Genomic DNA, 13303 nt, shown 5'->3' on the forward strand with positions numbered 1-13303 from the left:
ACCAGCTGCTGTAGGATATATTTCAGAGGAAGGATCTGGCAGACTACATCTATTCATTGCCTAAGAAAACCTGATGAAATTCATGAAGTCACCTCTTTGCCATCTCATTCTCCCTTAGATAATCTTGTTTGTATCTGCTCAGCACCATTTGGGATGCTGTTTTGGGTATAGCTATTATGACCTTCTAGCATACCAGAGGAAATTTTTGCAGTCACAAGGGCCATTGCCCAGAGAATATATTTTGTTTTAGGGTGGAGGCTAGGTTGGGATGGAAAAAGACGGTAAATGAAACAGGAGTTATTTCAAATTAGGAGGTACTGAAGCAACAGAACTGGTCTGCCTTTGGGCATCCCAAAATATGTGGCTGGCTGCTAGGCTGAACTAAACAATAATTGTGTTCTAAATAGCACATTTCCATCCTTTTCAAGTAATTTTTGAGGCAGCATTTCATGAAACTGCTGCATCTTCAAAACACTTTGTGGCATCAGGTTACTTTATGATTTTTTTCCATGACTTGGTTGGATTGAGAAGATCCTTAGCAAGGGTGTGTTGGCTAGAATGGGGAACCCACTATATTAATCCCAGTCTGTATATTCCACTTTGGATCCTGATTCTGTCTTGGAAAGTACATACAGATGAATGATTTATATTTTATTTACTTACTTATCCCAATTAGCTTTAATAACTAAGAAACCCACTTAGTTTAAAATGTTTTTACTTGGCCTTCCTTCATGTAGCTCAAGGCAGCTTATAAAAATGATAAAATTCAATTAAAACAGCAGTGCAGAGAAAGGAACAAACAGCAATGAAAGTGAATAATAAAACTGTGTGTGAACAAATGCCCAAAGTAGAAAAGATGTCACAAGACTCTGATGCAACAACTAATGTAGGCCATCCTTTGGAAGCTTCCTTACCCTTATATTCAGAGGAACTGTGTAGGCAGAAGGTACAATCTAAACTATTAAGTGACATGTATGTTAAGGGTTGGCAAAAGAGGTTCCTATTCATTCCCATCTCTTGATTAAGAAGTTGCTCTGTCTTCCAGCCCAAAACTTTTTTTCAGACTCTTGAAAGGCATTTCTTGTCTCCAGCTCTCTTTTAAGAACAGTTTTCAGTTGGTCATTACTTTTCAAGGATATGCATCCATGAGAGCTTATACTCTAGTAAATCTGATCATTTATGTGTTGTATTTCCTGCCTTCCAACTGAATAAACATCAGTGCAATTTGCAGTTGAGACCATTACACATACATACACACACCCCGCAACAGCTTGTCCTTAATGGTCAGTTACAAACTGGAATGTGATTTCATTTGTCTTTAAGTAGTCACAATAATGTCATCGTTGTTACTTGCTGACAAATCAACTTTGACTTTTGGTGACCCAGTGAATGTTATCATCAGCCCTGCCAAGGTCTTGCAGATTCAGGTCTGTGGCTTCCTTGATTGAATCCATCCATTTGTAACATGGTCTTCCTCGTTATCTACAGTCTTCTATATTGTTGTTGAGCTCTTGAGTCATTTCTGACTTATGGTGACCATAAGGCAAACCTATCATGGTGTTTTCTTGTCAAGTTTCTTCAAAGGGAGGTTGCCAACCCATGAAGCTGAGAGCATGTGACTTGCCCAGGTCACCCAGTGCGTTTCATACCCAAGCGGGGATTCGAATCCTGTTCTCCAGAGTCATAGTCCAGTGCTCAACCGCTACACCCCAGTTCTCTTCTTCCACCTTATCAAGACTCACTGTCTTTTATAATGAATCACATTGTCTCAATGGTATGTCCAGAATATAATAGTCTCAGTTTAGTTATTTAGGCATCTAGAGAGAGTTCAGGCTTGATTTGCTGTAAGACCCACTCATTTGTGTTTTAAGCAGTCTGTGGTATTTGTAGAATTCTCTGCCACTACTGTATTTCAAATGGGGTCAAGCGTGTGATGCGGTAACTAATACGGGTTGACCTCTGAAGAGCTCTGTAGCCAGATTTTTCATCTTGATGGTGTCTGTGAATTCCACATGTAGCACCCATGAGTTGACTGCACAGTGCTTTTATGTTGTCCAAAATTAGAGATGACTGGCCCATAATTGAATTGGTGACATATTTTGATGGGAATGATTCTTTTCCTTCTCCTCTCCATGAACAAAACAGGTGAATCAGCCACATTTGATATGAGTATAAAGGGGTGGGGAGAGACTTTCATGGGCAGCACTGTGGGTTTGTATTGGCTTCTAGATTACAGTTTCTTGCAACAACAACAATACTAAAAATAGGAAAATGGGTCCATTTCTTTGGAACGATTTCAATAATGTGAAAAATATTATGTAATGTTATGTTGATTAATATAGATTCTGATGTGCTTTTAAAAAAGAATGAAAAACGTAATGTGTTTTTCTTTCTAGTGTTGAACAGTACTGTAAAGGCGGCAGATGTAAGGGAATCTTTTATTGCAGCAAACAATCCATAGTCTAGTAAGGAGAGTGAATATTGCAGACATAAATTTTGCTAAAGCTACAAAAAAGTTTTATACTAAAGGCAAAACAGAAGAAATACTGAGGGTCTTAACTGTTTGTTGTTATAGCAGTTGTTGTGCTAATCTCTAATACATTATACTCTGTTTTTGCAACGCACACTGAGAATATATTAAAACCAGTGGCTTCACTAGGGTTGGTGTCACCCGCTTCGGTAACTTATGGTGTCACCACTTCCACTGACCTAACATTTCATACCATAAAAAATCCTTAGTAATGCCTTTTATGCACTAATTTTACTCACAAATCGTAATTCCTATATACCACTGAATGTCATGCTAACAGTTGTGACATAAACAATTAGCAAAATTAAAATAATACCTTCATATTAAATATCTTACACACAGCATAAGTGTATTTACTTATACATAGTGAATATTTGGTTAAAATGTGATGTTTTTTAAAAGAATATTTTTATTTTTATTTTTAAATTTGAAACTTTAATTTAAAAAAATCCTGGGGCCTCTCCTTTCTCCACTGAGCTTCACCCCACTCCCACCATCTCTTAAAGCATGTTAAAGGGAAGCAAATCAATGCTACTGCCCATTTCTGCCAAAAGGTAGGTGTTTGAACAGCAGTGGTGTCACACAACCTCTTAGGATGTAACTTCCCTAGTGACACCACTGATTAAAACCACAGTATACAATACTGTGGTGTAGTGGTTTGAGCATTGGACTAGGGCTCTGGAGTCCAGGGTTCAAATCCTGTTCAGCCATAGAAACCCATTGGGTGACCTTGGGCAAGTCACACTCTCTCAGCCTCAGAGAAAAGCAAAGGCAACCCGCCCCCCCCCCCCCATAAATCTGCCAAGAAAACCCTGTGGTGGATTTGCTTTACAGTGACCATAAGTCAGAAATGATTTAAAGGCACATAACAGCAACAATGCACTAAATAATAATGAAGCAATGCACTAATTGTAGTATATAGTATGTGTAGAATGAATATTTTACTTAGACCAGAATTAGATGAGATTAGAGTTTAGTTCCTTCTTCTAAAATAGAAAAAATAAATAAATCAGCGCTAGAAGACAGCTGGAAGTTTGGGAATCACACTTTCTACTCATGACTTGATGACATGGTCTGTGGTGGCAATGATGAGTCCCAGGGCCAATGTCTAACATTGCAAAGACTCTCCCATCTTTCTTTCAAGTGATTTACTAGATCTCACAAGGGTGTGTAAGTGTTAAAACCCTCTTCTCAGATAGGTATTGAGACTAGGGAAAGGTTCATAAGATGAGATGAAAACGGTGTGTAAACTGGGGCTGAGGAAGTTAAAAGGCAGTTAGAACCCCATCCCTTCTTTGGTTATCAGAGACCATAGAAACTGTTATGTTTTAACCACACCAATCTGTTAGGCCAAATATATCAGAAGAAGACTTTGATCACATCAGAACAAGCTGTTTTTTGTCCCAAAGCTCTCAATTCTTTAAGCAGAAAACAGAATTAATTATGAAAATTGGCAAATAAGACTCATTATCTTAATTTTACTTCTTGACTGTTATTAGAAAAATCTAGCTGAGAGAGCAGTGTTTTTGCAGAGCAATGTGTGCATACATAAATACACTGCAGAACTTGGATTTTTTAGTCAAGCACTAATGTGGTAAACTGGAAGAAAAATATGTGCCAATGGAAACAAAGTCATGTACTAGAGTCAAATTGTGCATATTGAAGGCTGAAAACTCTACCTCAACTATTTACTTATTTTAAATTTTAGAACATAGTGCTTAGTTTTTACAAACTGAATTAGAAGGTTCTGAGGCTTTTGCAGATGAATTCTTTCATTAATAGTATAATAATAATAAAATAATAATAAAATTTTATTTATATGCCACCCTGTGGCGAACCAATCCAGGCGGTTTACAACATTAAAATAACATACAGCATAAAAACAATATATTTCCCTCCCCCCTTAAAAACTGCATATCTAAATTAAAACCACAATAACTAGTTAGAACAACAATAAATTAAACAAAATAATACCAACCGATAAACCACTGCAACTTCAGTTCTAAAGAAAAGAAAAGGGGGCTTTGGAGACATTACTGAGGAGAGGGGAGATCCTGAGGCCGGGATATTTTAGTCTGGGAAGGCCTGCCTGAAGAGATCCGTCTTGACAGCCTTTTTGAAGCTGTCCAAAGATGTTAATTGACGGATCTTGTCCAGCAGGTCGTTCCAGAGCCTTGGGGCGACAACAGAAAAAGCCCTCCGAGAGGTCGCCACAAGCCTCAATTTTTGAGGCTGCAACAAGTTCTTCCCAGAGGACCGGAGGGCGCGTGGAGGATTGTATGGGAAGAGGCGGTCTCTGAGATAGCTTGGACCCAAGCTATTTAGGGCTTTAAAGGTAATAACCAACACCTTGTACTGGACCTGGAAACCAATAGGCAGCCAGTGGAGGGACCTCAGAACCGGAGTGATGTGGTCCCTTCTAGATGTTCCTGACACAAGCCTGGCTGCCATGTTTTGAACCAGCTGTAGTTTATCTGCTTCATAGCATAAAATGAATTGTTCTGATTTAAACTAACCCAACTGTACTATAGGAAAAACAACAATCTTGTGGCAGTGTAAATGCAAATTTTTTAATGGCAGAAGCCCACTTCATCAAATGCATAGTTTTATTCACAATGGACAGATACCTATCTATAGGCATGTATGCATACATATATAAACAGACAGGAAGAAAATGATGGCAAACAGTAGGTCCAAAAGGACATTACAATACAAAGATGCTGTTTGTTACACTTTTATATACAAAAACACAAGGGCGAAGAAAGTGCAGCCATTGGGCTACGTGCAATTCCTAAATCTTATAACCCACATCCCAAGGGAGGGGGAACATTCCCCAAAGGTCAGTTGTTGCTCCTGGAAGTCTCCAGGAGTAGGAGATTTGCTTAAAAATCCATTACTGAGAACCTCTTTAAAACTGCCTGGAAGCAGAACCAGAGTGACTTCCAGATGCAATTTCTGGGCCAAAATTGGTCAGTGTAGGCTTGCACTACTGCACAGAGGTAAAAATTGGCCCTTACTTCATTTGGTTGTCCCTTGATTGTGGATTTAAGACAAGCACAGTGGCCACTCATTTCAGCTTTGGATGAAAAATTGTACTTTGCCTAGAAATGTCACATGCTGTTCATACTACTTTTCATATTACATGGCTTTTTAGCCTCTCCTGTTTCCACTATTCCATTGTAAGTATGAAGACTGAAAATACCATTTAATATTAATGATGATGTAAGCAGTAGTTCAAAAGAGCTTATGCTACAATACAGGTGTCAGTATTTAATGTGACCAAAGACATTCATGCCAAGGGACTAACTTTACCTTTTAAGACTCCCATTACTTTCCTATGCATGAATGTGTGTTGTTAGGCTTCAAATTATTTCTGACTTACGGCAACCCTAAGGTAAACCTATTACAGGGTTTTCTTGGGAGTTTCTTCTTCCGAGGTTGAAAGAGTGTGATTCGCCCAAGGTCACCCTGTGTGTTTTCATGGCTGAGTGGTGATTTGAACCCTGCTCTCCAAAGTCCAGTGCACAGACCACTGCACCATGCTGGCTGAAGTCTATGCTATTTAAGTCAGTAGGATTTCCTTATTAATAACCATGCACAAGTTCAGATTGCTTGTTGTTTTTGCTCTAATGCACTAATTCAGCTGCCTTCTCGGAGTTGTGTCATTTTAAGTAAGAATTCTTCTGGCACATTCTCTGTGCTTGCCTACATGAACGAATAGCTTAACACAGAACAACAATTTGACACTCATGTTTTAATATGAATGGGATAACAGAGTTATGCAGAACAGGTTGTTGGTAACCATTTCAGCCTTGGCAGTGGAGGGGACATGCACATACATGCATGTACATAGAGTCCACATCCAGTGTTGGGGGAGCATATGGCTTCCTGCACCCAAGACTCTTTATCCCTGCTATAAGACACGGTATGCAGTGGGCCCTTGGTATCCACTGGGGTTTGGTTCCAGAACCCTTCGTGGATACCAAAATCTCTGAATGTTCAAGTCCCCTAAAATACAATGGCATAAGTAGAATGGTGTCTCTAAAGTAAAAAGGCAAAAATCAAGGTTTGCTTTTTGGGATTTATATTTTTAAAAAATATTTTCAATCTGTGGGTGCTTGAATGCGTGGATAAAAAAATATGTGTGTAAAGGGGGACCACTGTAATTCATCTTTAAATTGTGTTTATTTATATGAGTATACCAGAGGTACACTCAGTTCCCAGTCAATTTCCACACTGGGCCCTTGTGCTCATAAGCTTTCAGTTTTGTGACACACAATGGCAGCTCTCAGCCAAATTTGAATGAATGTTTTTGCCTCATTTTAGTATTAGAACAAGTCTTCTTTGCTAAAGGCACATTGTAGTGTTAAAAGCTCTGTTGAGTACTTTAGATAAGGAAGTTACAGGATGAAAATAAGCATTGGAGACCCATGTAGGTATTTTTGGTGACACTTAAGAGTGTAATTAGAAATAAAATGTGATTCCTTAGGAGAAATGACAGCTGATTATAAGTGAGAAGGGCAAAGGCCTTTTCTCTAGCTGAAGCAGATGCCATCATGAAACTGTCTGCTGTCATGTGAAACAGAACAGCTCAGAAAAGCAGAGTGGATTACTGGTTTTACTGTTTGAAATAACGTGATAACCATTAAAGAAATGAGAATCATGTAAGTATTAAAGAAGTTATGGCTTCAGTCTTAAACCCACTAAGCCCCATTGAATATAGATTTCCTTCTGAGTAAATATGCATAGGTTGTACATATAAGTTCTGATGTTTCCTGTGATATTGTCAATATGTGAACGTACACTCTGTGTAGGGATGAGGGAATGTATAACTCTCCAGAGGCTGTTAGATGGTGATTTCCATCATCTTCCTTATCTGCCTATGCTGGCCAGGACTAATGTGAGTTGCCACCAAGCAACACCTGGAGGGCCATTTCTTTGCCACCCCATTAGAGAAATTTGAGACACAGCCCTTACACGCAGGATTTATGTGGGCACTTACCACAGGGACTTATAACTCTGTGGCTTTCCCTGAAAAACTACAGAATAAGAAATTTCTTTAGTAATGACAGTTAATGACTGATGTTTAAACCATCTCTTCCACTTTTTAAAACTTTACTGAACAATTTGACATTTATTTGTTAGGGATCTTATTTGTACTTGTGTCTACAGGAGGGAATGGAGATACAGGACACCAGATACATAAAAGAAAGACAAAATTGTGTTGAATACACGTTAGAAGAGGCAAAGGAAGTCTCAGAGCACTGTCTTCACTTGTTTGTGTGTATGTAATAAATGTGGTCTTTAAATTAATTTTTAAAATATTTTCATGAACAAAGCACATAAGGTAAAACATCCATGTCAGTCTAGAGACACACATTAATGTCTTTCCCCCTTTTCTTGATGTATAGGTCTGCAAAAATCATAATTCATTCAGCAACTAGAAGTCTAATGTTGGACAGTGGGAAACGTGGGGTTTTCTTAGTTGAGGTATGGCCTCTGAAATTGTGTTGGTTCCTTACCATGAGGATCGAGAGCACAAATGGTTTAGTTAAGACAGGGCTCGTAGTGTGGCTATTTATTCTTCTTGTGTTTTGTTTGTATATAAGATGATATGTTCTTTTGAAATGGCATCAAGTTATTTTTGAAAAGTTTAAACTGTAGCCTGCCATAATTGCTTTTAAAACAATCTATTCTACTACTCCCCAGTTTTCCATTCTTTCCCCAAGCCTCAAATAACATTTGCTACAACTGAACATGGTCATTCCTCTTTCCACCCTTCCCAGATTTTGTCTTAATTTTTTAAAAATTGTTCTACAAAGCTTGAGGTTTCTCCTTGTGTATGAATGTAACTGTTTTGACTACATAGGGTAAGGCACTCAGAAAATGAATGTATTATTATTATATAAGATTAGGTATCTGTACTTCCATCATACAGGACTTTGGAGGCCATTCAGGCTTATATTAATGTGAACACTCCCCTATAGAACATTTATTTGTGACATGCTTATAGAGGCATACTGTAAAGAAGCGTGGTAAAGTGTGATTGACTATGCTGGCTAGGACTGACAATAGTTATACTTCAGCAACATCTGGAGAACCTGTCTTTTCCCATCTGTGCTGTAAAGTATTCAATTGTAATTCTTGATATCCAGCTCTGATACCATAGGAGCTATGTGCCTCTCCTGTAACATATGTTTCAAAATAAGTGGATTATTTATCCTGAACCATGGAGTTCTGCAACAGCTGCTGCTCTTCTGTCCACAAGCAGCTATAGACTGTAGTAGGTCTTCAGAGTTTTCTAATTTACTGAACTGATAAAGCTCATATAAAGAAAATATATATGCTTTATGGTATTTTTGCATATTATTTGATATCTAAAATAGCTTTGTGGTGCCACCTGCTGGGAAGCTTGGCTTTAACACTAAAATTGCCAGTTAATCCCTTGATCCCTTCCAGTTCCTTTGCGTCTGGTGAAGAGGCTAAAAGTTCAGTTTTCTGCATTCTATTTTGATTATGAGGTTCACATGCTTCAGGAATGTAGAATAAATTGGTGTTTTAGAAGGCTTATTGTCAGTCCTATTCTTAATTACTGGGAGTAAATGCCACTGAACATAGTGGAACGTACATCTAAGTAGACTTGTGTAGGGACTACACATAGTGTTTTAATAGTTTTGTTTGCATTTTGTGATTTGGGGCCAATATCATTTTTCATTTCATGGGGTGTGTTAAGGGTTCATGGATAGGTAGATTAAGTAATGTACATTGGGAAATTTTGACATGAAACAGAAAACCACAACATGCCTGTCTCAGAAAAATGTCTTTATCAGAAAAACAATGCTCATTTTTAAAGTGGAAAAGAAGTACTAACACTATCCATAAGAAAATTATTGCCTTTATTGACACATTTTCTGTGCACAAGAATAATGTGCATCCCCTATTTTATGTTTATTACAAAAGCTGCAAAAATACTACCCTGAATTTGGAATTACAGACAAGAAGTTTTGTTTGTATCAGTTTGCTTCTCCATAATAGGCTTGAACATGATGTATAATATTTTGTACATAACATGCAGAAACCTTAATTTAAGGAATCAAGTTAGTGGAATTTATTGAAAATGTATAATTTACTTCACTTTGCTGCTAACTAAAGAGTTTTGCACCGTTAGTATTTCTGTAAAGCACAGCTAGTAATTTCTCTTTGTTTCCAAACTAATGCTGTGCAATGTGGAGTCGAAGGCTTTTATAACTGGCATCCATAGTGTTTTGTTTTTGTGGGGTTTTCGGGCTATGTGGCCATGTTCTAGAAGAGGAAGAAAACTCTTCTAGGACATGGCCACATAGCCCGAAAACCCCACAAAAAACTATAATGTTGTGCAGTTACTGGATACAGTAATTGTGTGAAAAGGCAAGAAGTATATTCTGCATGGAAACACTGGCACATTTTTTTTTAAAAAAAATCACAATTTTTATTTCATTACCTTCCTGAAGCAGCTTCCAAATGTCTGAGATAATAAAGAGGAGAGCAAGAGGGAGTGAAAGAGAGAGAAAAAACTTCATTACCAAAACAAGCATCACTTATCACTTTGAGAAACACAATTGACAAAGTAGTACCTGCTTTACGTTGGGCATCAGGATTTGAAAATCACAGAAATGCTATGTGTATTATGTTCTCACGAAGTACATTCGTTGACCATGGGATCCCCGCTGTGAGACTCTAAAAACAGAAATTCTCAGTAAGATCTTTTGTGTGGATAGGTTTCAAAACAAGGTGGTTGTTGAAAGTTACAAGGTGCTTGTTACCAGCTCTTATTATATACACAAAGACAAGTCTAAAATTCTATGGAATTTCCCTGCTGAACCTTCCTCATATGAAATAACAGATAACCTGTTTCTCTTCCTCTGTGAACAACAGAAAGATTGACCTGTGTCAAACTGTGATGAACAAGGTTGGTTGTTGTGCCGTTCTGTTCATAAACTAAACACAGTAATCTACACTTCTGCCCTTCCTTTAGTAAACAGATCAAAGGCCTAAGGCAATTGCTGAAACTCATCTGTGCCTGTTAAGTTGAACAGGATTGACTCAAATGTATAGCTGGAGAAGGTGCAGGAAAGAGCAATCAAAATGATGAGCACCTAACACGTCCTTTAAGTGGAAAGCCTCAGGTTTTTTTGACCATAAGGTTAAGGAAAGGAACTTCATTGGAGACATGGAAAAATTATGATTTGGAACAAATGAATAGAGATTTCCCTCACCTCTCTTTCTCTTAGAGATTTAAAGTCATCCAGTGAAATTGATTGGCAATAGAAAGTATAGGTTGAGTAGCCCATATCCAAAATGCTTCTGAGGAGAAGTGTTGCATATTTTTTTTTCAGATTTTGGCATATTTGCATATACATAACAGGATATCTTGGGCATTGTAAGCCTGAGGACAGGGAACCGTCTAATTAAAAATAATAATCATGAGCCATTCTGATAGCCTTTAGGTCTGAGCAGTGGGGTATAAATACCAGAATAAATAAAACACAAAATAAACACAAAATTTATTTATGTTTTGTATACACCTTATACACATAATGTTTACTAATTTTATGAATATTTTTGATAATTTTGTGCATGAAACAAAATTTGGTCAGGGGGGTCAGGTGTGGAATTTTTCACTTGTGGCATTATGTGGGGGCTCAAAAAGTTTGAGATCTTTTTAGCATTTCAGAAAAGGGATGCTCAACCTGTACTTCTTCACACAACTCATCATTAACATAATGTCTGGTGGTTTTGAAGGCTTTAAAAGAAGATTAAAAGTGTTTCTCGTCACACCTGTTGGCCATGGCCAGGTTCAGAAGATGTGTACCAGAAAATGCTGTTTGTTGGTGGGGGGAAATGGGGGAAAGCTGTTAGTTGTCAGACCCTCATGAGCTTCTCAAGGGTGTCTGGTTGGCCACTGTAGGAAACAGCATGTTAGATTAGATGGGACTTCAGATCTAATCAAGAAGAGTTATTGTGTTAATTGCCAAATTTTTGCTCTAAGTGTTCTTCTGTATTAACATGAGTTGTGCGGTCGATCCTGGGTTACTTTGCACGTGATGCCACACCATAGTTTGTAAGTTTTATAGTGAGCTACAGTATGAGCTATAGTAAGCTGGTGGCAATTGTGCTTTGTCTCCCTGTTATTCTCTATATAGTTCAGAAGCTTTGGATTTAATTTTAAATTTACTAAGGCGTGGGACAGACGCACTAAATGCGCTGTCCTGGCAGTGTACTAGGGTTAAGAGACTGTGTGGCAACCGCATGGTCCTTAAGCCTAGTACAGCATGGCACCGTAACAATAGTGGTGCTCCATGTATATGGGCGCCACCATTGTTATGTGACGGACGCATAGCGTCTGCATGTCGTGCCACGCTTGTGACATCACGAGTGCACCAGTGGCACACTTGGATGTCACAATGGCGGTGCAAAAAGAACCCGCTTTTTGTGGGTTCTTTTTCCTCCGTAGGGAAGCCGCGCGGTTTGGTGGATGCGGTGGGAAAAAGGTGCTGGCATGCCTCCCTTTTGGGGAGGTCTGTACCGTGCCTATGTCTAGTGTCAATTGAATAAAAGAAACTACTTTTAATCTCAGATGTGGTTTATTCAGAGAAGCCAGCTTTACCAGCATTTGAAGTTGCCTTGGTTTTGGCAATACACTGTGAAGATTAATCAATTTAGGTTTGAATGACACAACAACGTGTGAGTAATCAAAAAGAAAAGAGGAAGCTTCTCTGTACTCCTTTCAACACCAGCAAAGCCCTGAGACTGCCATTAAGAACATGTTTCTTATGCTGCTTTCTGTATTTCTTGTTGTTCACTGCTGTCAAGACAATTTTATGGTGATCCCATGAACGAGAGACCTCCAAGTCACCCTATGATCAGCAGCCCTGCTCAAGTCTTGTAGACTCAGGGTTACGGATTTCTTCATTGGGTCTATCCATTTGTAATGCAAGCTTCCTCTTTTCCTACGGCCTTCTACCTTACCGAGCATTATTGTCTCTTCTAGTGAGTTGTGTCTTCTCACAATGGGGCCAAATTACTACAACCTCGATTTAATCATCTTGGCTTCTAGAAAGCATTCAGGTTTGATTTGCTGTAGGACCCATTTATTTGTCTTTTTAGCAGTCCATGGTATCTGCTGAACTTTTCTCCCACACCGTATCTCTTCTCAGCTTTCACATGAAAAGATCTGTGCATACATACCTGTAATATTTTAAGCTGAGTAGCCTTTCTTCAGAGACTATTCCTGTGGATAACATTACTGTAGGTTCATATGTTCTTTAACTGACTGAAAGGAGTTTTCATCTGGTTGGGGAAACAAAATAGGTTTTCCTTGTTCAGGTCTTCTAGATCAAGTTTTTTTTCTTAGTATATGCATGAGTGGTTTCTCTCTTTGCATAGAAGGTGAAAGATCCAATGATTTACACTATTAATTTATCACAAATGGTTTACATGTGTAGTTAGTATTAAAAGATTAATTATGCAATGCATATAAGAGCCCTGAATCCTAATGTTAAAACTATGGAGAAAGATTATGGTTGAAAAATTAAAAAGGTTTTATGAAACAGATTATGAACTCAGAGCATTCTCTGAAGATGCCAGCCACATCTGGCAAAACATCAGAAAGAAACTCTGCTAGAACATGGCCACATAGCCCAAAAAACCCACAAAAAACTATGAACTCAGAAGTAGTGAAAGTTCTTGGAAGATTCACATAGCCTCTTTCCGGTGCTTGTACAAAAGATTCTT

At 38.3% G+C, this 13303-nt stretch overlaps 2 protein-coding genes across 4 annotated transcripts in view; one reads left to right on the forward strand and one right to left on the reverse strand.

Annotated features, from left to right (window-relative positions):
* The window catches only part of LOC149310556 (uncharacterized), a 37557-nt gene extending 24700 nt beyond the window's left edge, over positions 1-12857 (reverse strand). For 2 of the 3 annotated variants that reach the window (XR_016281681.1, XM_089529181.1), the window contains exon 1: positions 10011-10106. Coding sequence is in view for 1 of the 3 variants with exons in the window: in XM_089529181.1 (XP_089385307.1) it covers positions 10011-10104 (94 nt within the window). In the remaining 2 variants the exon portion in view is untranslated. Of the gene's footprint in view, positions 1-10010; positions 10107-10143; positions 10247-12757 lie in introns of those variants that run through there. The other variant, XR_016281682.1, reaches the window with a different exon arrangement.
* Positions 1-13303, forward strand: part of THADA (THADA armadillo repeat containing) — a 203073-nt gene that overhangs the window by 179366 nt on the left and 10404 nt on the right. The gene's annotated exons all lie outside the window — the stretch shown is intronic.

Source organism: Sceloporus occidentalis, unplaced genomic scaffold (genome assembly GCF_023333645.1).
Source record: "Sceloporus occidentalis isolate IW3139 unplaced genomic scaffold, rSceOcc1.0.p SCAF_6, whole genome shotgun sequence".
NCBI classification, from domain to species: Eukaryota; Metazoa; Chordata; class Lepidosauria; order Squamata; family Phrynosomatidae; genus Sceloporus; species Sceloporus occidentalis.